This window comes from Neolamprologus multifasciatus, chromosome 13 (genome assembly GCF_963576455.1).
Source record: "Neolamprologus multifasciatus chromosome 13, fNeoMul1.2, whole genome shotgun sequence".
Taxonomy (NCBI): Eukaryota; Metazoa; Chordata; class Actinopteri; order Cichliformes; family Cichlidae; genus Neolamprologus; species Neolamprologus multifasciatus.
This window is the reverse complement of record NC_140451.1, coordinates 21896722-21921514: the sequence shown is the minus strand read 5'-3', so window position 1 is coordinate 21921514 and position 24793 is coordinate 21896722. Positions and strand designations below refer to the sequence as shown.

The 24793-nt window shown below is 38.9% G+C and overlaps 1 protein-coding gene across 2 annotated transcripts; it reads right to left on the bottom strand.

Moving 5' to 3' along the window:
• Window positions 1–142: 142 nt before the first annotated feature.
• Window positions 143–24407, bottom strand: LOC146505536 (uncharacterized). Of its 2 annotated transcripts, XM_085183122.1 has the most exons (8): window positions 21110–24407; window positions 19562–19619; window positions 15635–16746; window positions 13916–14073; window positions 9270–9450; window positions 7739–7802; window positions 7112–7211; window positions 143–3681 (listed from the first exon to the last, which is right to left on the bottom strand). In XM_085183122.1, the coding sequence occupies exons 3-8, from the start codon at window positions 16383–16385 to the stop codon at window positions 3652–3654; spliced, it is 1284 nt and encodes a 427-aa protein (XP_085039248.1). In that variant the 5' UTR covers window positions 16386–16746; window positions 19562–19619; window positions 21110–24407; the 3' UTR covers window positions 143–3651. The 2 variants fall into 2 exon arrangements, with proteins under 2 accessions (XP_085039248.1, XP_085039249.1); XM_085183123.1 differs by having other exon boundaries at window positions 15635–19619.
• Window positions 24408–24793: the final 386 nt, after the last annotated feature.

Genomic DNA, 24793 nt, shown 5'->3' with positions numbered 1-24793 from the left:
GACCATAAAAATCATATTCATTCAACTAAGTCTATTCTGGACGTTCAAGGACATTTTTTTTCTTAAGCAGCAATAGCCACTTGTGAAACCTGGAGATTAAAAATATAAAAAATATTAGCATAATCTTTTATGAAATCGGCGATATATAGCACTGTATAATAACTGCGTATTTTGACAGGTGAAAACAGCTTTCAGGCACATGATTGTACACATACTTCTATAGTATACCTTCATGCAGCTGTTTTTCTTAGATTTATAGTGTACATATTATTTATTAATGCAGTTTGCACTATTCTCTCACACAATGTTAATTTTACTGGTGGACTGGGATTGGTCTGTATAAGCAAATATATTTACTAATAGCAGTATCATATACGTTTTTACGCTTTCTGTTCAGAGAACATTCGAGTGGATAATGTAAATCAATGAATGCATAGATTTTTCCCACGAACTCTGCAGGGGGGTTGCTGGTTAGTTATAGTTTTTCTTTTTTTTCTTTTTTTTGCCCTATATGTGTCTGTGATAGTTAATTAGCTTGTTGTCAACAAAGAGTAGGTGAATTTAAAGAAAAAAAAAACATATTTACATATGGCCAGCCTTACAATGACAAAACATGTTATTCAGGAAAAAATATAACTAGAGCAGCAAACGAATAAGGAGAAAAAAATATGAAAGTTTATAATAAATAAAAAAATGTGAATTTACATAAAATTGTGAAATTAATGAATTGAGTACAAGTCTAAAGAAATCAGACAGCCTTGTCCTGAACAGTCTGCTTCTGAGAAGGAATGTGCGTAGGCTGTAAAGAAAAGATTTTGCAGAGAATATATTGTAACCTACTGTGCATATCTTCCTCTTATTAATCTTCAAGCTCTCTTTTGCTGGCTTTTCACAACTTAACAGGAAACATAAAAACCAGATCAGTGTGTTTGATTTTCTGTATATTTCTCAGAGCATGTTACCAGGATGCACAAATGTGGCTTTTCTCCAACCACTTCTGCATGGAAGTAATCTGCACATTTAAACATTTCTTTATATGTCAGCGACAAGTAATTGCAGACAGATTTAAACCAATTAATTCCATGAACACAACAAATATTGATCTTGCTTATTTAGTCTTAATCCTCCTACACATCCTTGAAACACAGACAAATGTCTTCTTTCATCTAGCGGGTCCAGGGTGAATTAGGATGACTAGCTTTTTTCTGACTTTCTCAAGCATGTGATGATAGAGCGGCTGAGATACACACAAGTGAGATACAGAACTCAGCTCTGAAAAGGGCAAAGCCCAGGGGGGGTTAGCGAGTTTTACCACAGCATCGCTTGGGATGTAATTTGTTGGAAATGATCGTGAGAAATTCTGTGATGAGTTGTGTAGAAGAAAATCTTTGAATGTAGACTCATGTGGTTTCTGAGCTGACATTTTTAAAACACTAAGCCTTTTAAACCTGTTGTGCTATAAGTTTTCTTTGTCTTTTTTTTTTGCGTGGCAAACTTTGAAGGAAGATTTGAAATAATGTGGCATTAAACCATAGACCTAGCTATCTGCACAACTTATAATTGTAATGACTGATGGAATAAATGTAAGACCTTGACTGAACTAGCATGATTCAATTTCTCAGAACAATCTATATTAAAAAATATGAGTCACCTCGTATTTCATCTCCTCTTCCTGTTTCACTCCGTCTCTGTGCCCAGGCACACAAACCGCCATAAATCAGGCCCCATCTGTGTTCTGCACAGGCTACCTGGTGTGGTTTAGCCTAATCTTTTTTAGTGAGTGTGCTGCAGGCAAAAAAAGTCACAGATGTATCTCTGCGCAGGCGTCATTTCACTTCACATTTCCACTGAGGTTAAACTGAAAACTGGAAAAAAGAAAAGAAAAACTGAAAGCAAGGGAGAAAGAGGAAGAATTTCATCGCTTTGCCTGAGCTGACTGGAGTTATGTCTGCGTTAGGTCTAGTTTTGTCTTTTTAAATGACTACCTATTGTTCAGCCTGAGATTCTTTGATGGCTTTAACGCCTTAATACACCTAAATATAAAAACACATGATGTCATTGAGGCTAGATGTTCAAATAGTATGCCTGCTAGGGATATGCCTAATGACTAAACGCTTGCAATGGGTGGCTTTGCATGGACATACACATTTAGCACTGTAAGCTCACTTCTTTCTAAGCCTGCCATATCAGTCTTACCCCTCAGGGCTGTTGAGTCAGTCAAAGCCATTGGGAAGCCAGCTGAGGGGCCTCAGAGCACATAGTACACATTCTGCGGAGATAACGCTGTGACATACAGACGCATGATGCCTAAGAGAGAGACGGGCTGACTGACAAGCACTCGTCTCCTCTTATACGACTGCCTGTCAGTATGTGTTCATCAACTGGAACCAGTCTACATGGCAGGAGGACATTTCTCCAGTGCGCATTACTTTTGCAAAATGGCTTTGCTGACCTGACAACACAGGCAGGAGTAAAGTTAGTAGTTATTGATGCTGTTTACTGCACCTAAGGGCCTTAATTAATCACTTTAATCCTAGTGGAGAATGAAATACAGCAGTAAGCAAATTTAACCTTTATTAAACATTTAACGTAACATTTTGCATTTACTCCAAAGCAACTGACTCACCAAAGAATGTACTCTTTGAATATACTGTGTTTTTGCTGCAGCACATGTCCTTCCTGTCTTCTCTCCTCATCCCAGCAGGCACTGTTTAAATGCCACAGAGTTGTCAGTCACCTTTACAAGGTATATGTGGTCTGCGGTCCCAGGCTGTGCTCAGGAGTCTCCTCTCTTATTACAATGTCATCTTTGGTTTGGAGCTGTGTGACAAAGGCCCCTTTCACTGGTGCTGCAAGTCTCCTGAGTTCGATTAGCTTGAAATTCCACTGTTCCGGATGGGAGGTTCCACAGGCCTCCAGGCACATGTGAAGTCAATGACGAAACGTAGCCTCCCTCTCCTGCTTTATGAACACCTACTGTACAGTAACAATGACAGCCAAGGTTTTCTGGTTAAAGCACCAAGGCTTGACTTCCTGTAAAATAACTTTAACGCAGAATGTCCGAGGGATACATTCAGTTTATTTTGCAGCCCTTGAGCGACATTTGTGGAAAAAGATATATCCAATGAAGAAAAGCATCAGGAAAGAAACTGCTCAATTTAGATGATTATGTCTGCTTTGTTTGACTGCTGCATGTTTATTTGACCAGCAAAAAAGACCTGACAACTGACAAACTCATCACATTTGTCGGTAATGAGCAATTGTCGGTGGTAGGTGGGGTGTGTGGGCTTTGTTATTGTTTGCACACAATTGATCTCACACAGATTTCACTTCATGCAATTTCCACCTGCAGACTACTTTTACAAAATTCCCTATTTAATAATAATTTCGGCATCTCTGTTTAGTGTCAGATTGAATCATATCAGTAACAGATAATAGCCAAAATATATTATCCTCAACTAATAAAAGCCTGGTGACAATATCTGCAATATCATTTTTTTCTGGTTACAGGATGCAAAATACAACATCAAATGACATAGCATGACTTAAGTAAGAAATTAAAGGCGTTATACAGTAATTATTATTGCAAAGTGTTAAGCTTGAAGATGCAGTGAGTGGTCAGCGAAGTATCCCCATTCGCCGGTGTCCGATTTATCTTTGCAGGACCTGATCCAGAATTTTCTGCAAGACAAGAAAAACAACAATGCTACGCTAGCTCCTGAGAAACAGATCAAAAACATATCTGTCTACTCTTAGACCTCCCTTCTCTTTTAAGAACAGCTCAGCGTCACTCAGGTAAGACTCAGGCTGCCAAATTGGCTTTCACTTCCATCAACTTCACCCCTGAGAAGGCTAAGCTCAGGTAGGGGGAATAATTATAGCTTGCTTCCTGACCATACACCCCTGCTATGCAATCATGCTTCTCTTACAGTACTACACAACAGCTGAAATTAAATTTCAGTCAGCATTCACAACCACCCACCCTCTACACTGTGCTATCAGACCCTGCTGTGAGTCTTAGCTGGGCTCCCCCCTGTGTGTGTATGTATATGTGTGTGTGTGTTTTGGAGAATTTCTGATGAAATGAAACCTCTAAAGTACACAGTGTTTGTTAGGGAGGAACACACTCCTTTTCTCTCAGTCTCTGTGGTTGGGCCCAGCTAATGGCTTCATTTGAGAGGTGGGAAGGTCACACTGGCATCATATCTGCTCCATTTCACCAGGAAATAAAATATTCTCTTACAGAGCGATTTGACATCACACTTTCTTCTACAGTTGCTCGCTGTGTCAGTAAACCACACGACTGTGATTTACTGTAGATTCACAGTTTTCTTAAAAATGAAAGGGAGGCCTAAGGCAAAACGGTTCCCAGCATGCCTACACAGTGGCAAAGAAGAAATAAGCCTTTCAATTTTAGCTCATATTGAATAAGATCATGGAAAAACACGTGCACACACCGTTTTGCCCTCTCTCTCTGTCTCTGTCTGTCTTTTGTGCGCACACACATACACACACACCGAGACTGTCATAATTGTGTAATTATCTGTAAGAGATTGGAGACATCGCTTCACATCTCTTCACATTTTTCACATCTCACCTGACTGACAGTGAATTCATTGTTCTGGTTATGTTAGAGACTGAAGGCTCAATCATAAGGGAAGCCAAATGGATCTGTCTGACACCGCATGTCCTAAATATATCATTCATTCGCCACAGGCCCCTAACAGTTGGAGGATGTGGATGCTTCCACATCCTTCAGCTGTGCTGCATCATGTCAGCATTGCCTAATGGATATAAGCTTTCGTAGTGCTAGATTTGTCTGTAGCAGTGAAAGCCAAAACGACATGGTTGTGTAAAGGATGAAACAGGCTTAGCTGTAATGCAGTAATGATTTTGTTCTGGCATGACTGATAAGAAGGTTCTTTAATGCTTTCTGATTTTTGAACACATTGCAAATAACAGATTTCAAGCAAATATGAGGATTTGTGTTTAGATAGACCTTAATGTTGAATTCATACACTGGCGATACTCCACAGTGAGAAATGACAAAAACATCAGCAGTTGAGCAGTGACCTCTGGTGGACAAGGATCAAACCACGCTTCATTTTTAGATGTGGACACTATATTCATTAATCAAGATATAATTGCAGATGGTTAAAGACATCTGAACATATATATTATATTTTGTTTAAGTTGGTTTTTCTGTGAAATGGCTTGCTTTTAGCTTTTCTGAGAAATATGCTAAAACATGTTAGCATGCTGAAGAATGACTGGCCTCTTGTTTTTTTTGGCTGTGTGTGCTTATGTTTCCATTAATTAATCCAGTCAAATACAACTGAAAATACTGAAACATTACTTGAGTATACAGTACTGTGCAAAAGTCTTGAGCCACCCCTCATTTATTTATATTTTGCTTTAAAGGAGCCAGACATTTTTTGAGTGGTCTTGAGCAACAGTCCTCCACGCTCTCTGAAAGACTTTAAAAGCTTTTCTGTGGACGGTGACTGCCTTTTTTTTTTTTTTTTTACTCATTTTCAGTCCAGCAGCTTAACACTTACCTAAGAATCATTCAAAACAGCACCTAAGTCAAAGGATGAACCAGGGTTGTGTATACATTTTTGCAAAGAACCAATTTTAAATAATATCTTTAGGCACTTTATTACTTGACACCTGCCATAAAAGTCATACCTTGTTTTTTTCCATTGAAAAATGCCAAAGATAACACAATTTGACAAGCATAAACATGTATTTTTGGACCAACAAGGTGAATCCTAATGAGCTATTGTCTGAAAATGTGTTATATCTCAGCATGATGTTCAGTGTGTCCTTAAAAACTGAGAAAACTGGACAACTGGAGGACAAAAGAGAAAGTGGCAGTTCTGAAAAACTACAGTAGTATCTGAAAATCATGACCTAAAGAAATTTGGTGAAAAACATTTACAGGACCTGAGAGGTGGACCTGCACCTTCAACCGTCTCAACAATCTACTTTTCAACAAAGTCTGATTACAAATGGTCTCAGTGAGAAAGAAAGGGAAAACAAGGACACAAGACTAATGTATGTCAATTAAATTGGATTGAAAATCAGTGGCGACAGGTCTTATGGAGTGATGAACCAAATTTTTACACTTTGTCTCAAATTGTTAATATGTATGGAGGGGGTCAGGAGAGAGATACAACAGTGAGTGTCTCCATGTGTAAAACAGAGTATACGCTATGCATTTCAGTACTTTTAGATTTTGATTTTGATCCACCATGCAATACCATCCAGAAAGCATTTGAATGGTACTGCCAGTACAATAAAAGCATAGCTGGATAGAAAAACACACAAGTCCACAGTCATGAATTGGCCTCCACGCGACTGAGCTTCTACATTGTTGAAGCAATGTAAGATAATCTTGACAGAGAATAGAACAAAAGGCAGCCAACATCCAAGAAAGAGCAAGAGACCTGGAGAACTATTCCTGAAGACTACTTAGAGCGATTTAAAGAAAGCTTACCTAAAAGAGTGAAGGCTGTGTTGAAGAATAAAGGTGATCATACCAAAAAACTGAATTTTTAAGCTTGTTAGAGCTGTACAAACTCAGTTTTCAGTTGCCTTCCAGTTATCTTTGCATTCGATTCAATACATTGTTGCATCTGTAATGTTAAACAGCACAAAATATGTATTTAAAAATGAGCAGTTTTGGGGTTCTATGGGTACAACTAACAAACTAGAGAGTGGGGCTGGAGCCTATCCCAGGTGGAGTTGAGCTAGAGGCAGGGTACATGCTGGACTAGTTGCCAGTCCATCCGTAGGCTAACACAGAGAGTTCCTCACAACTGCAGCCAAATTAGAAACATCAATTAATTTCACGCAAATATCGCTCAACTGTGGGGGGAAGTGAGGCTATCCAAAACCAGTACAAAAACTTAGACTAGCAGGTCACAATCCAAAACCTTCTTGCTGTGAGTTGACGCTATACTAATCTGTGCCCCACCATGCCATCCTTTGGATCAACCCTTCTTGTGTTTTCTTTTGTACTTCAGGAGCATTTTTAATGTTGACAGTTTTCATGCACAATAATCAGTGTTCAGTACTGATTTTTATACCAAAATCACCCAAGCACTACCTTTTTAAAGACTTCGGCCCGCAGTCTGTTGGCTTGAGATACAGCCCTTCTTTTTTCCTCCTCCTTTCTCTTTGTCACCTCTGGCAGCATGTTGTAAATCCTACAGACAGAAAAAGGCATATTCATACGCAGCAGGGGAATATAGTATCAGAAGTTTGAGGGTGGCTGAGCCATGCCAGCAGACTGGCATACTAGAGATGAGGTTTTATCTAGTGAGACCACAGCCAGTGAAAAACCTGGATCCACTGATAAACAGGTCTCGCTCAGACTCCTTTTTCATTCCCGCAACTACAGCCAATTTGTCAAGAGATCCTCCAAGCCAGATAATGTTGCTTTTGAAAAAAAATTACAATGGGCAGCCATCATCTGATCAGGTGTGCCTTTCCAGATAAGGGAAGAAAAAAAAATAGATAAGGTATACAGAGGAAAGCTCATATCTCCTGCCAAGACATTTGGGCGTCAAAGATCTATTGTATCCATACAGCATGCATATGTGTGAATGTGCATTGCGTGGATGCATCCAGATATGACAAACAAGGGTGATGGATTGTGCTGAATTTAAAAAAAGCAAAGTGCAACAAGAAGAAGAGTGACAATGTCTGACTCGGGTTTGATCTGAGAACTCACCGTCTGGACCTCAGTTGCATCTCTCTACTCGATATAGACCTCTCTCTAGGCTTGAAAAGGTTATCTAGGACACCCACACACACACCCACACACACACAGACACACACACACACAGGCAATAATATGACGCACACACACACAAACACACAGGAATAACAAATAAGAATTAAAATGTAAATGAATCTCGCATATGTAAATGAACACTGAGGGCTGTGTGTGATCTCTCTGTTTCAGACAGTTACACACAGACACACAGACACACACACACATACATGGACAGATATCAAACCCACACACATGCCAAGCACGGGCATATCTAGTCCTACTAACTCTGTTTATAATTAGAATCCAAACTTCAGTCAGAGATGACTGTGAGCTAGTCATGGTTCCTAATTTCATGACCCCGCCATGACCTTCCAAAACAAAATTCAGAGCCGAGAGATGATCTGAAAACACATCCCACCTACCTTCAGAAAAAAAACAGGCTGTTATCCAGCAAAAAAAGCCAGGAAATGATTATTATGGGATGCTTAAAATTAGGATGCATTTATGAACATTTGATATTATGTGACCTGTGGAGAACTCATATTCCACCAATGTAATAAAATCCCACATTTTTCAAAAGCACAAACTGGAGATTGATGCTCAGAAAAATGTATATAGAAGCCAATTTCTTGCACAGTGAACACCTTTATGAATCTTTAATAACCCAACCACAATTAAAGAAATACACATCATTATATGTATTTAAAATTATACTTGGCACTGCGTATGAATGCTTTTTTGACTAATATTTTTTTTACATTTGAAATAGCACAAAACAAAACTAAAGGATTATTATGGTCTATTTTTTGAAACTTTTTTTTACTTCCTGCATGCAGAAAACAGTGCTTTAATGGATCTGCAGTACCAGATAATGTCCAGCAGAGAGCAAAGTTGGATAAATGCCACTACACTTTAAAGGGAATAAAATGTAATACCCTCCCCTTTGTTTCAGTCCACCCCAGTTTAGATAGGTTAAAAAGAATTATTGGAGAAACAATTCACAGTTCCTCAAAATGCCAGAAAAATTCAATATGGTATGGCTACGAGCTTCTTATTTAATTATTTCTCACTCTGTGTGTTGGAGGCTGCAGTGTCTCCAGAAAACTACACTGACAGGAGGAGCTTTCATCGTAGTGCTTCATGGGTTTGATGAATGTTTCTGTCTCTGTAGAAGTGACAGAAGAGATGGGATACATGGTAAAAGATCAGTGTAGGAGATGAGGGCCTGCTGTGGACTGAATCCTATCTGATCTGCAGTAGCTACACTGTGGATTGCCTGCTGTTGTTGCAAGAGCGCCTGCCTTACTTTTACTTCCACAACCTCCAGGATCTTTCGCTGTGACTTAGAGCTCCTGATGTGCTGCTGTCATTTTACAGCAGAATCAAATCATTCAGATTGGTGGGCCAATAAGTATGTGACATTATATTCTACTAAGTGGCTTACTTCTGCTCCAGGTTTCGACCTGAGTTATTCAGCTGTGCTTACCGCTAAGTGGATCTGGTGTGGTGCAGTTCCTCTTTTGCTTGACACGATTTTCCCTAAGGCCCTGCACCAGGTCTGGATTGGAGTCCTGCAGTGATTTCCTTATTCTAGCCCTCTGCTCCAACCTCCTCAGTCGACCCTGAGATCGGCTGATAAAGTCTGGTCTGAAGAGCTCCAAAGCCTCCTGGGGTTGGGTGGGGAATATGTATACAGTAAGCTGCTTGTTTGTGGGAAGAATAGAGTACAACTCATATACACTAATCCTGTGGAAAGAGAAAGAAAATCTTCACTGGGTTGAAATCTATTTTGAAAACATCCCTAATCTACATCTTAACCTTGGAAAATCCTCTTCACAGCCTTGTAATGGCTAGGAGGTGGAGGCAACATGGAAATATTATGCTTAGCTTTAGTGGAGATAAAGGTAGAAGAGCCTTGCTCACAGGGGGAAGCGGAATCCTTTAAAAAAATTCACATAACTCACTGGATCTTTACCCATCACAGCAATAAGATAAAACTACAAAAATGCTTTCAAATAGCAAAAAGAAAAAAGGGAAACTGTAATTATTAGTTTTTTTCTTTTTTCTCCTTAACTTGTTGAACCCATGTGCCAAAATATGTGAAATGTAAAGATGTGGGACCATAAGCACAAAGCTGGGGGCAGTATAACGAGGATTTAATTTCGGGCCAAAAACAGAAGTATAAAATAAGTCTAAACGCAAAGAATTAAGCAACGAATAATCCAGAAGCACAATCTGACGAGGAAACCTGTGATGACAGGTGGTATAACGACAAAAGAGTAAGTAAACTGATGTAAGGAATAAAAAAAAAAAATCTTCAAAGTAAAACAGGAAATAAAAGACAAATACTAAGAGTCTCATGTAAGACATGATGGCGAGGGCAGTACAGGCACAATCAGAAATTAGAGACAGATGGATGAGAGACAGGGAAAACACTGAAAAGCAAAAATAAATAAATAAATATACAAGAAACAAAGCACTGGATTGAAAACAATAAATATTATGAGTAGGAATCATAAAGTAAGACAGCAAAAGAACCAGAACTGGGTCTGTATAGATATAATATAGAAATCAAAACATAAAGCTGAAAGATATAAAAAAAAAACAACTAAAGTTTTCAGAGAAACTCAAGGACCAGGACTGAGGACCGTCCTCATCAAGTTTTTTGAATTTAGGATCTTAATGAACACATTTGAGGTTTTGTTCCTTTACTATTCTAAACGTGAGTTTGATTGCTTGTGATGTGGCTGAGTCTTTGTTTTCTGTTTTGTGATCCTGTGTCTGGGTTCATGTATTCATTGTTATCCTGGTACGCTGACACTTAGTTTTTCTGTATTATGTGAACTCTGGTCTGTGTGGAGAAATGGATTCCTGCTTTTTCATTATTTTTTTTCATTACTATTCTAGTATCTTAAAGTTTCACTTGGGTATCTTTGTGTTTATGGAGTTTGAATGCCTGTTAAAATGATTTACAGTCTTAGTTTTGGGTTGTGAATCCTCGGTCAACTTTAGTTTCTCAGCCGAGCTGATTATTTTTCACGAGTGTAGTTCCCTTAGTGTTTCTCTGTTTCTTCCCAATCCGTCTCATTTTATTGTGTTAGGTTATTCATGCGTTGGTGTTGTCTTCTTTTAATTGTTTGTTAATTTACTGTTTTATTCTGATAGGTGGCTTCCTCCATTGATTAGAGTTTTACTTCCTGTCTCTTTATTGTCCTGATTGCATTTGCCTACATCTCAGTTCTCTTCTGTTTCTCATCCCCAGACTGTTTTCTGTGTATAAATAGCCCTGCCCCATCCTTTGTTGGAGTGTCTGTTTTACTTTCTTGCTTCCCTTGAGTAGGTCTCTGTGTTTCAGTTTCAGAGGTAGACTTGATAATAAAGCTTGCTTTTATTCTGCTTCGTGTTTGAGTCTGCAAGTGGGTCCACGTTTGAACTAAAATGTAAAAATGAGAAAAACAGCTAAAGTAATAAAAAAAAAAATCTCTCAAATCACCCATTGAGATGATGCAGCTGTTGGAAAACAAATTAACGCTCTCTGTGTGGGAAAGCTTAATTGAGCAGTGTACATATGTAAAACTTGACTAATGAGGATTTTAAAGGTTACACATGGCACATATACTGCCCTCTTCCATCTTATGTGGTTGCATTGTGACAATACCAAACTGCTTTTTGTAGTATTTTCTTCCCTCCAAAACAACCTTTGTATTATTGGTCGTGGTTCTGTGCCTTGTAGAATAATTATTTGTGAATTTCTATCCACAGTAGCTTCACTCACCTTCAACATTTTTCTTTAACTTTGATGGATCAAAAGGAGTGGAAAGAGAAGAAATTTGGAAGTCAATTTGCCACTGGAGGGTCTGGTCTATTTTTTTTCTTTCCTTGAAATTATATTTAATAATATCTTACACAGCTGAAATCATGCGTGCCTGAAATCATTTCAGTAAAAACACCTACAACACCCTTCAAAAAACAAAAAAACAAAAACTGGGACACTGTGTAAAAAATAAATAAAACAAAATGCAATGCCTTTCAACCAATTTGAAACCCTAAATTTAATTGAAAATGAACAAACACAACATACCAAATACTGAGGCAATTTTTTTTATGACTTATGTGCTTATTATGAATTTGATGCCAAATTTTGGAAAACTTGTGTAAAAACTTAATTTACAAAGTCCTGAAATTTGATTTAGTATAAAAACCCAATTTTGCATTTGACAAAACAGAGTCAACAAGGCAAAAACTGAGTTTAAATGTCAACAATAACATTTGAGAATAAAGATCTATCTACACTGAAAAAAAGGGATTGGCCAGCTCTTGGATTTACGTGAGCATCTCGCGTGTATTTAACACAATTGCCTCATGCTTTAAAGTTAAGTGTAACTATATAGTGTAGAAACTACATGTTATGCAGAAAGGCTAGATTAAATTCTTCATATCATGTTCAAGTGAAGTAAGTCAATAATATAGCAATGTTAAATCCCGCTACACTGCACGGGTTTCAGTCTCGCGCTCTTTGGATCGTGGTTTCAGGAAGGCATCCATCTCAGTCAAGTCGAGCAGCCACCTCTCCTTTTTTTTTGGTATACCAAAAGAAGTAAATTGGGTGGTTGTTATATTAAAAAAGTCTAACTTGTAATTTGAACACAATAATTTCATGTTTCTATGAACGTAATTAAATCATGTAGGATCTGTACGAAATTCAACAACTTAATTTGTTCTTGTTGAGATGACATGATACAATCTAGTAAGAGTGGTTAGTTGCTGAACTCATGGAATTCACAAGATCGCACAAGATTTCAAACTGCAGGAAAATCACTGGAGTTATAAGAGGCAGACAACTACACACACACACCACATGCATGCTATTGCTATTTATTGTGGATTAACCTGTCAAGGGCAAAAACAAAAATATTCTGCATTAAATACAGGAAATCATAACTTTCTTGTATTTCCTAGATTGTTGGCATGCTGGTTATTGCTGTTGCTTCACAGTAAGAAGGTCCTGGGTTCAAATCCACATTTTGGCTAGTTCGCAGTGGTTTCTCTCTGTGTATTCTGGTTTCCTCCCACAGTTAAAAGTCATGCAGTTATTAGAGTTAGGGTTAACTGGTGATTCTAAATTACCCGTGAATGTAAGTGTAAATGGTTGTTTGTTTCTATGTGATAGACTGGTGAGCTGTCCAGGGTGTACCCTGCCTCGTAACCTATCACTTCCGGGTTATTTCCCAGCCCTCCTGCAACCAGGATAAAGATAGGAGGATGGTAGTTGTTGTAGACCCATTCAATTTTTATGGTAACCAGGATCTAGACTTTGTTGAACATTATATAATATGAAGACAACATGTAGTATTTAAGTGACCAAGTAGCATTGGGGTAAAAGTTATTGAATAGTGTTGAAATAAAATGACAAAATTGTGAAGGATTAAAATATTCCAAGAGCTCAACTTACTTCATCTGAACATGTTTCAATTGTGTTTTATGATATGAACACAAAATGCACAGGTTTACTGAATATGAAAAAGTTGTGTTGATTTAACTCAGTTGTTTAAGTTTCTGCCAAAGCAAAACATTTGTGTGCAACCAATGTCCACTATTGAAGCAAGTAAATCCAACATGGCCTTTTTTCAGTGTGTGTATATCTATCTATCTATCTATCTATCTATCTATCTATCTATCTATCTATCTATCTATCTATCTATCTATCTATCTATCTATCTATCAGATAGATGCATATATTAGACCATATTTTTCTATAGCCTTATGTAGATACAAGATCTCTTTAAATTTGTAGAAGTATGATGCATATGTGCAAAAAAGCATTAAGTACTATTAACTGGTTAATTAAATTCTGTCATTTATGCTATAGGAAAATTTGACCCCTCTGGCCATTTGTGGCATTGCAACAACAAACAGCTCTTGCAGCCAACAAAGCATTTTTCTGGGTATTACCAAAAATAGATATCTATGAGACTGTTGTTCTTAAACATTTCTGTTATGATGTGGGACTCCATGGAGGTTTCATTTCAATAAAACCTCCCAAAGAAAGGTCAATATAAACTCTAAAGGAGCTTTCTTAAAACAAACAAACAAATAAACAAACAAAAAACAGTATAGAAAAATGGCTCATACTTGAAGGCTGAGAGTCTTGGGAGTGCCTTCTAGAGTCTTCAGTTGGGAATCATAATAACAGGTCTTATCCAAAGTAGGAACTCTTTCAGTTTTCTGTGGAACAGTCATCTTTTTGCCCTTTGCAGGTCTCTCTTGCTTGCTCCATGTTTCGGAAACCACTTGACGGACACAGAAAAAAGTGAAATTTAATTTGGCGAGTCTTGTCAATCAAAACCAAAATAAATTTCAAAGATCAAAAATAATATGAAGTTGTGTTTGTGTTAAGCGGTATCTTTTGCAGTTTGTTCCAGTTAATTTCTTTCCGTCACTGTAATAAAGATTTCACAGTATGCTTAAGCTCCAGCTAAACTTTTATAATCTGCAAAGGCACACACACACACACACACACACACACACACACACACACACACACACACACACATAGATAGAAAAACCCAGAGGGAACACGAGTGTGGCCCATGAATAATGTAAAAGATGGCAGTGCATCCATCCAGCACCCATAACCCCATTCCTGTAGCTTTTGTAGAATATATATCTCCACTGAATACCCTGCCATAAGCACATGGCATGTTTAAAGAGCACTATTACAAAGTAGCGTCACCGGTCAAACTATTTCTATAGGAGGTAGCTTTCCCTCTTGGCTTCACTATGAATTCCAGTGAAAAGGAAATCATCCATTAACAGCCTTTCATCTCACATCAAGTGAAAAATATAAAATGAGTACAAAGAACAGTCACTTAGAACGTAAAACAGTGATAAAGTAAAAACCAGAGGAATTTCACCAAGGAGATGATTATTTGTCTAGGACCTCCTATAGGCCTTCTGGGCTCCTGCCTATAAGCAAGTGAGGCTTTTTAGTCAGTTTTAGAAGTGCAGATATGTTGGTTTTTATACCTTTGTACACACACTGCTTCCCCATTTTTTCTGTCTTAAACTAAGATAAGATATCTGGCTACTGTAACTTCATATTTAGGGATTTATTCAAACATTGCACAGATAAGACTACCACTAAGCAGGAAAACAGTCAAAGTGTGTGTTTTAAGATGGCGTTTGAAGTGAAATAGTTGGTCTCCTACACCAAAAGACCAAATTTTGCATTTAATAATAGACCATGTTGTAGTGTGACACTGAAAATCTCACATGTGCTGAACAACTCTGTTGTTTTGGGGCTGGTTTGTTGTCTTAATTTCCATTTTCTAAAACAGGAAATTCCTCTGTGGCATAAACACAATTAATTTTTTTCAAATAATCCTTTCATAAAATCTTGTCCTGACTTCTTAAGAGATTGGAAGTCTTAGAATCCTCCAGTTTATTTTAAGTCTATTGTTAAGATATGCAGCAGCAAAGTGTGAAAAGTAAAAGGAGGATGAAAGAAAGTGTTTGCACTTTAATAAAACTTGCAGTTGAGCTGAGTATGCGCTTGTATCAGCTGGGATTTATTTAAACAATGTGAATGTACAGTAGGATAAGTGTGGTAGGTGTGTGTGAGTCTATTATCCATGCATGAAGTATAAATCAAAAGGTGACAGGCAGAGTGAAAAAATGAGACTTTCTACCCTCCATGACCACATTTAGATTACTTTCACACCTACAGAATAATGCGATCTTATCTACAGCAGCTTTAGAATATATATAAGGCAGTCAAAGGAGTATACAGATCAGTTGGCATGGCCACTTTAAATGTTTTAGACTTGTGAATCAAGGTGATGAAATTCCTACCTGAGCCAGTTTCGAAAGTGTGTTGCCTGTGCCTGAAATTTCTCCATGCAGAGAAGCTAGCCTCATCTGCATTCCCCTTCTGTGTGCCAGTCTTTGTGTTTGAGGGACCTGGCCCTCTGAATGACAATAATCCCAAAGTATTACTGAGGCAGTGCGTGTCTGAATCCTCATTCTTGCTGTTAACACCACAAGCGGGTGGTGTTCGGTTGAACCTGTAGCCCCTGTGCTTTGATAGAGGGCCTCTGCAGCGACCCGAAGAGCTCTCTCGGCCATTACGTTGGTTGCTGTCCAACATGGCTGCTCTGGATTTCACATATCCTTCATTTCTTTTGGCTGGCTTGCTATCTTTACAGGATCTGTGGCAGGACGAGGTACCAAGGCGAATTGACAAAGTAGACCTACACAAAGCTGGTTTACGTGCTCCTTTCCCCTGTAGTTCCACAAGGGAAATACAAAGTGGCTTGTCCAAAAACACAAAGGATCTAGTGCACCTCAGAGGCACCTCGTGATAAATACAAGACCGGTAAGAAGGCTGTGAGGAGAACAGGTTCTTTACTGAGCCACCAATCGCTTCCTGCTTTCTGTCTTCCTCTGTATAGCTCAGTCTACAGTGCACAAGTTGTACTTTCTTCTTTCCGGGATCTTTCACTGCCAATCCATCAGCTGGTGAGTAGGCCCGTCTGAAGTCACTTGGCATCAGGTAGGTAGGATTTGGTCTGCACATGTTCAGTTGGGAAACTGAGACTCTCATGGTGGGTTTAGATTGGGCTCTTCTCCCAAAGGTTTCTGCCACTTCTGGAGGAGTTGCTAACTTCACAGGTTGTGTTGGCGTGGATATCTTGGAGATTTAACGTGATGGTAGGACCTTATGGGCTGCAGTGAAGAAGGAAGAAAATGTCTCTGTGGACTCTTTGCAACCACCTCTGGGGGTATCTTCAGTCCGAAACAAGCTGGAAAGTCCACTGAAGATATCCAGTAACTGTTGCCTGAGAATAGACCGTCACTGCCGGTGCTCTAAGAGACACTCGCCTCACACTTGCCTCTTACCCCCACCACACACCCAGCGACAGGACATTTCTGTGCAGTGAAGCGGTGATATCCGTATTTGAGGGCTATGAAAAGACAGAGAAAAGAAAAATGTCTTGTATCAGAATTGTGCTCCAAGTCTTCATTTAATACCCCTGCAAACCAAGAGGTTCTGTAGTTGAAATGAAACAAAAAAAGACTGCAAATACAAATATATGAACTGCTGTAATGTGACAGGGCAGACTTATCATCTGCTCTCCTGTGCTACTGTTTCTTTATCTGTTGCTGTTTCCATGACAATGTGCAACTTGATGGACAGCATGTGGGGCCAAATTATCCACGACATTTAAAATGAACAATCCAGTTGGTCCTTTGAAAAACAAAGATCAGTGCCTTCCCTGTTTCTATTTCAAACTTCACCTAAAAAAAGAAAATCAAAGATCGAACAGGACAGTTTCCTACTGCCGCTGTAAGGATACTTTACCGGTTAATATTTTTTTTCTTCTGATCGTCTTTGAAGGGCAAACTATAAAACATCTTCCCCAAACATCCCTTGCGTTGACTCACATCCTCGAGAGCTAAATATCAGGAGACGTTTGCACAAATATAATTTGGATTAATGAATGACATTTCCTCTTGTTTGAATGTTATTATAAACCAATATTAAAGAAAACTTTAAACATAATTTAATTAGTTGAGAGATTCAGCAACGTGGAATTGCCGACCGAAATTATGCATAAACATGTTTGTTTTTGCTGGATATGTATCTTTAGCTGACAGTAGGTTGCTGTCCCAAATCATTTTTAAATGCTTTTTGTTGAGAATTAAATGATAAGATTTGATTTTCCACTTACATCTTAAAGTACAAAATACCACAAGTACACAGTGAAAGATCGCACTGTGCAGTAGCGAGCTCACCGACATTTGCAGACATAGTTTACATCATCGGTCTACGTCACAAGACCTCAAATAAGTATAACAAGAGCTGTTCATTGATGTTAACTGTCAGTAAGTTTGGAAATCTCCAGCTGTGGAAACCTGCTGACATCGACCAGCTGTCTTATAATTCTTTCATCTGTCAGCTCAGTAGAGAGAAAACATTAGCGCACTGCGGTTTCTGATTTTGACTGCACACACCACGTATGACTTAAAAGAGAAGTCCACTTCAAAGGCACACTCCTCAACATAAAATACAATTATCAGACTTACCCACTCATCACAAAAGTACACCTATCCTGTCACAGAAAATGGTAGTTCCGTTAACACTTCAATATCACATTATTCACTCCACTTTATCATGCCATCATTTATTCCACGCTCGGAGCCACACTCATTCCCACCTAACAGCATCCAAAAGAAAAATATCTCACTCCTGCTTTCTGCGTTCCAGCTCAGCTGACGATGACTCTCCTAACATAGTTATCTGCCTGATTGGCTGGCACTTTTTGGATAATGTCTTGACAACGTACAATAACCTAAATGTTTTGTCCTATTGTTTCAGAAGGCAAAGAAAAAGGCTTTATCAACTCATTTTATTCACCACTGAGCATAGTTCAGTTTTTTAATCATGATACCCAAAGTGCACTGCTCTCTAAACAAAGCCCAATGTAGTTATTACAGTTAATAAAACTGAGATTATTATGAATGGAGGCGTAATTTACTCAAGCACACAGAGCATTCTTTCAGTGTTATACAATGCTACAGTGAGACCTTGCAAATATAAGTCTCGCTGTTGGCCCGTTCAGATGTTTGCATGAATTGTACAGAGCATATTATACATGGGAAGTAATTATGTTTACTGTGTGTGCTCCACTTTGATGTGAATCACTTGGGAACTGAATGCAGGGCCGAACAACAATGCTGAAATAGAAATTAATACATACATGGTTTCAGCCCATTTCCCCTTTGATTTATTTTCTCCTTAGCCAACAAGTGTAATTGAAATTATTTGAATATGCAGTGGTTGTTAAAAACAAGATATTTAAGAATTTAGATCATCAGGTGACTTTTTTGATAATAAACATGGTAACATGAATAAAAAAAAACCCCAAAATGACCAAAAACCTGAATCTCTTTTAATGGACCAGACCGTTTAGGGGTGCCAGAATTTACCGATATTCGTGATGACTGATATGTTAAAGATATAGAAATATAGATATCATGTTTAAATTATCAAATACTTCAATTATTCAACTGCTCATTAATGCAAATATCTAATCTGTCAATCACCCTCCGGTTCACTGAATTTAGGCAAAAGACAAGAATCGACTGATGCTGAAGTTCAAATGGGAAAAAAAAGTGATTTAAGTGACTTTGAATGTGGCGTTGCTGTTGCTATGTTTCAGCAGATCTGAGAATTTCAGAAACACCTGATCTCCTGGGATACACAATGCAACAATCTTTACCGTTTACTGAGAAAAGACCAAAAAAGAGAAAATACCCAATAATAGGCAGTTCTCTGGGCTTTGTTGATGCCAGATGCCATAAGAGTATGGGCAGACTGGTTTGAACTGATAGGAAGGCAACAGTAACTCAAATAACTAATGAAATAACCATGATATGCAGAACAACATCTCTGAACTAATGACAAACCTTGACACAGATATGCTACAGCAGTAGAAAGACATAGCAGATGCTGCTCCTGCCAGTAAGAACTGGAAACTGGGGCTACAGTTCTCCAAGGCTCACCAAACTTGGACAAAGGATTTTGGACAATTTCTCCTGCAACGTTTAGATTGGTAGAGTTAGCATTTGATGGAAAACAGTGGGAAAGCATGGATCCATTCTACCTTGTATCAGTGGTTGAGGATGGTGGTGGTGCGATGTTGTGGGGAGTATGTCTTTGGCACACTTTTGGACCCTTTAGAACCAAGTGAGCATCATTTAAACACCACAGCCTACCTGAGTATTGTTGATGATCATATCCATCCCTTTGTGACCTCAGTGCACCCATCCAACCCTACCAACAAGAAAATGCAGTAAGTTCAGATAATCTCAAACTGCTTTCCTGAACAGGACAATGTTTCATTGTAGTCAAATGACCTCCGCAGTCACCAGGTCTCGCTCTAATAGGGCACCTTTGGAATTTGGATGAATGGCAGATTCACATGTTTCTCACACTTGTATTTTATGTATAATTTAATTGCCAAGAAGAATGTAAAATATATAAATGACTGATAGCATTAGCATGTTACCCCTACTTCATACTTTTTCTAACAGCTAGCACAAGCGGCTGAAAAGGCTCCAGAGGAGCACTGCCCACTCCTGCGTCAGAAATGAGTGCCCCACCCTTTTTGATTTGTTTTATGTAGGTTTCAAAAAATGAAATTCACTAAGGTTAATGAAGAATTGAAAGAAAGACACACTGTTGGTCTGACATGTCTTACTCTATAGTATAGAAGCCAGTCTTGTTCTTTAAAAGTAACCATTATTCACCAACCAGTCAGTCTGTGAGAGATTGGAAGAAAATATGCAAGCTGCATATGTGAGAAAAATAGCAAGGTGCGCATGGAAGACAGAGTGACAACACACAGACAGTGAACAGGGTTTGAACTTGGCAGATGTGAATATTTGCTTATTGTTGCATGCATGGAAACCAGTGATTGAGTAAACCTTTGTGTTCCTGACAGTGCCAGGAACACAGAGGGAGGCAGTGGGACCTACAGCTGGTTAGGAAGCAGACAGGCTGTGCAGAACTGTGGGCATATGAGAGATAAACCCATCAGCACAGCCAGTGTTGAAACGAAGCTTACTGAGAGAGCTCTGAGAGACAAAATGCTGGTATGTGTGGTTATTAGCATAGGTCGTTTCTGTCATGAACTAGTGTTATTACCCCGGCCTTCCACTTTATGCATGCAGTGTCTTTAATTTCTCGGCAAGCTTGACTTACAACGCAAAACAAAGCAAAGAACCCAGCTATTTTCCACTCTCTGTTAAATTATTAGTTAAATTATTGTTCGAGCACACATTCAATATTGATCAATGTGTCACGGATTATGAGGAAAACATACACGTTGCATTCATGCGTGCTCCTCATTATGAGCTGTGGCAGTGGCATACTTGTCCTTGGATTAGCGGAATTATTTCGAAGTGAATCAAGCGTGCCGTAATGGTCCTGACTGTGGGACACTGGAATGTGGTCACATGGACAGTAATTAGTTCAAAATCACAATATCAAAACATGCCACTGGCCTCAGGAGTTTTTTTTAATGGAAATTAAAACCCAAAAAGCCTCCCAAAAACATTTTGAAGATTAGTTTTCCAGAAAGTCTGTTCGGTTTGGGTAGATTGTATCGGTAACTCCTATGACCACATTGTTTATCATAATATATTTTCCATAAGGGTAAAAATTATTGACCTAACATTTACTTTAAATCCAAACACATTTTTTTAAACAAAATTTCATCAGTCTGAAATCTCCTGTCCAATCATATTGTGGAGCCTTCTTACCTTATAAAGAACAGTATCTGTGTTAAAGAGGTGACTGTCCAATCTTTCCTTGGAAAAGATATAACCCCTTTTTCAGCAGCGGCCACTGTGTGAGCTGTCCTGCACTCAGCCAGGAGTATAACAGATCTGTGTAGTCATCAGGTAGCTGAGGGTGCTCTGTGGTATTTTCTCAAGCTGTAGTGGAAACTCCTCTCAGCTGACAGGGGCTCAAGGAGAAAAGAAACCAATCAACTAAGTCAATATGTTTATAAAAATTAGCCAGTGAGCTTAAGCTAGCCAACTGAGAGTGAGCAGCCGATTACACTGTGCAAACAAAAAAGAAGTTCTTGGTAGAAGTTTAACCACGATGGCTCTGGTGGACACACTTCACTGAATTTTAATATTTCCCAGTTACTTCTCTACAAGCGCCTCTGGTTAAAAAATAACCCCCAGGGATTTATGAAGCTCCCAGCACTCCTTTAGGCCCTGTTTGAGTGGAGTCCTTCAGACAGACAACTCAGGATGTCCTTTCCTCTTCCTCTGTCCCCAGAGCCCAGGCTCAGGTAGCAGAACAGGTGACTGGCTCTCAGGTTTCAGGACATACATAATAGCTCCCTAATGCACAAGTTATTAATGGAGTTAGAAGCTCTCCACAGCTCCCACAGTTCAGTTTACTGATGCAGCAAAGACAAAAAAAATATATAGGAAAAAGTACAGCTGTTTGCACCCAGTTTTACTCTTTCCAGTGCTTGCTCACACCATCATGTTTTCCCAAAGCTGCTTTGAAAAGACAAATACATCTTCTCGGAATAGGCCGACCAGGACATAGACGAAAGAACAGAGCGAGTAAAGGCAAAACTATAAATAAATGTCTAGATTCAGTACAGCGCTGAAAGTGCTGAATATTCACCTTATTGTTTCTCCCTTATATGAAACCCAGCCAAACTAGGTTGGCATTAAAATCACACTAAAATGCAATAAGTTTACACTTTGTCAATGATAAATTACCCAGTTACTCAACTAATACAGAAAAAACATCGAGGAATATTTCACTATTGTCACTGCTCATGACCCACTGGTTATACTGATACATGCGCTGAATGAAGCACAGTCGTGATCAATGGCTCATATCTCCAGTGATTAATCAGAGCCATATGGTGCTACTGTATTAAATAGGTGTAAATACACAGCGATCATTTTAAAGTCATTCCGTGAAGAGGCTTTTTGGGTTTTTTTTCGCTGGCCTAGCAAAAGGCCAGCAACAATAAAAGCAAGGCCACACACAGAATTAGGGGTTGTTTATTGAATCCAAATAGGCAAATTATTAAACATAAGTCCGAGGAGGAACCGGTACTGTTTGCGGTGAATGGGAAAGGGCAGTTATAGTGTGCTTGTGTTTTGTACTTTGCTTCAGATAACACACAGAATCAGGTAGGCTGGGGAGGATGCAGTTAGCTCTGCGAGAAAGGTGCGGATGGCCCAGTAGGGGACCCCTTTACGCTCTACAGGCCCAGCCCAGATGTTGCAGGTTCGAGTAAATGTCAACCTATTTGTTGAAGCACACTTAAAGGTAGCAAAGAAAGAGTAGCTCAATACATTTTCATCTGCAAATTGCTTAAAAGGTTGTTTCATAGTGATTTGTCAGTTAAGTAAAAAAAAAGTAACCTCAGTCCACTCATCTTAAAAGCATCCTGGCATCCTTGTTCCTAGTTTTATTTCTTCCTGTCTACAATTTTGAAATCAGTGTTCCTGTTTAAACGCTCTGAGAAGGAACCTGGAAATAACTGTGAAATAGCTTTTACACACCACGTCTCAGGATATGTGCAGGGGAGTCTATTCTGCACTAATCCTATTAAAATTCTCTTGTAGTACAGTACGTTCACCCTAAGTCTTCCAGCCATGTCACTTTTCATTTGATTGTCACCGAGCTTCGTGGGGATTTGTACAATCAATACTGGGCTCTAACACAATGCCATGTTCATTAGACAAACTCTGAGCAGATTCTTTTCTCACCCTCCCCCGAAGAACTCCTTCGCCTACATCAGAAACACCATTGATATATTGTACTAAAGCCATCTTCAGCCCCGGAAGAACAATTTGAATCTCAATCTCTCTCACACGCACGCATGCACGCACACAAATCCCTTGAAAACTCCAGCTTCATCAGATCACAGAAGATCGTCTTTTTATCAGTGGAATAATGCCCTTCATTTTCGTCATCATGGCTTTCGCCTCTTGATTTGCCGCTTAAGTATTTCCACATCTTGAGATGGTTAGACCAGTGTAGCTGTAGCACTATCTGCACTTACTGTGTTGTATGCAATTAATAATTCAAACTGCCTACTTTATAGGAATCGTAAATTTGGCAGTATATCGAATTTTCACAGTTCTATTTGTGCACAATGGTGAAACGTAGGAGCATCATCCTAACACAATGACCACTATCAGTTTTTGTCAGCATCCACATTAAATGAAAAATTTCATTTAACCGATAGCCTGTTTCCCCAAAGCTTATTTTGCTGAGGTTATTCATCAGAAATAGTGCACACAGCAGCTGTTATCAGGTTGTGCAAACAAATTAAATCTTGTATGTGGTCTTAAAAAAAGGGGAAAAAAAGGTGCTGTTCTGGTGCCTGCTGGGCTTGTTTTTAAGTGTCAGTTCTTTCTTTAGGTACTTTCTTTATGATGTTTGGCCATTTTATTAGGCTTACATTCTCATGTACCACATTATCTGCTGACAAATAAAAATGCAAGCTGATTTCTTCATGGATTTTTATCATAATTATGGTATATCATCCATTCTTGCTTCTCAAAGGATTTTCATTAGGAACGGGGCAGGAGGGTGAGCAGATGGGTTTTCTCCAATTTTTGCATCAGTTCTAAACTCTATAAAATGCTGCCTCTGAACTTAATCCAGCCAGAGATTATGTCTGCCAGTCACATATCTGGGAAAAAATGAAACACAATTAGTCATCCTGAATATTCAAATGTATTATAAGTCTTATTCTTTGTAACATTGCTTAATTCTGTCGATAAACGTCGATAAACACAAATGATCAGGAAGGATCGGGAAAGCGTTTGTCTGGAGACAAAATGTGTCTTGATTTTCTGATTAAACCTGAAGAGGAAGCAGCTGTGAACTTCATTTCATAATACTTTGCCTGATTTTGCAATTATGCCTGAATAAATGCAGTGTTGGACTGCAACACGTTCTCACTCCCAAACCATAACATTTTACGCTAGGTGACAAATCGTCAACATATTACGTTTTCGGCTACCCACCACGTTCCTAAATGACGACCTCGGAAAAATGAGGAAATATGAGTCAAGGTCAAGGTCAGGAAAAAGGTTATGATTAGGGCTAGGGATAAGGTTAGGTTTAGGGCTGGAATACAGGGCTGGAACGTCTCTTACCGCGGGAGCGTCATTGCACTGGATTTCGCCCATAACCCGCCGCGTACCATAAGAACGCCGAAGGTCTCCTTTCGCGTTCCTCAGGAACGCCGCGGGACGTGACAAAACGTCGGCATGTTACGCCTCGGACAGAGCAGCATTAGTCCATGCTGGGATTAAGGAATTGTGAGAAGTGCTTGCACTAATGAAGCGTCAAAGACAAAAATCTCAAGTTTTCATCAGATGAAAGTTGCCAATTAAATAGTAATAAAATATAATTTTATTTGAGATTTCACATGATGAAATGATTAC

Excerpts from the sequence above, each read along its gene's own strand:
- LOC146505536 (XM_085183123.1), bottom strand. The coding sequence starts at position 16,385 with ATGAGAGTCTCAGTTTCCCAACTGAACATGTGCAGACCAAATCCTACC. Across the intron at positions 7,212-7,738 it reads ATGCAACTGAGGTCCAGACG|GATTTACAACATGCTGCCAG; the intron begins GTGAGTTCTCAG and ends TTCTGTCTGTAG. Across the intron at positions 3,682-7,111 it reads GGGCCGAAGTCTTTAAAAAG|AAAATTCTGGATCAGGTCCT; the intron begins GTAGTGCTTGGG and ends CTTGTCTTGCAG.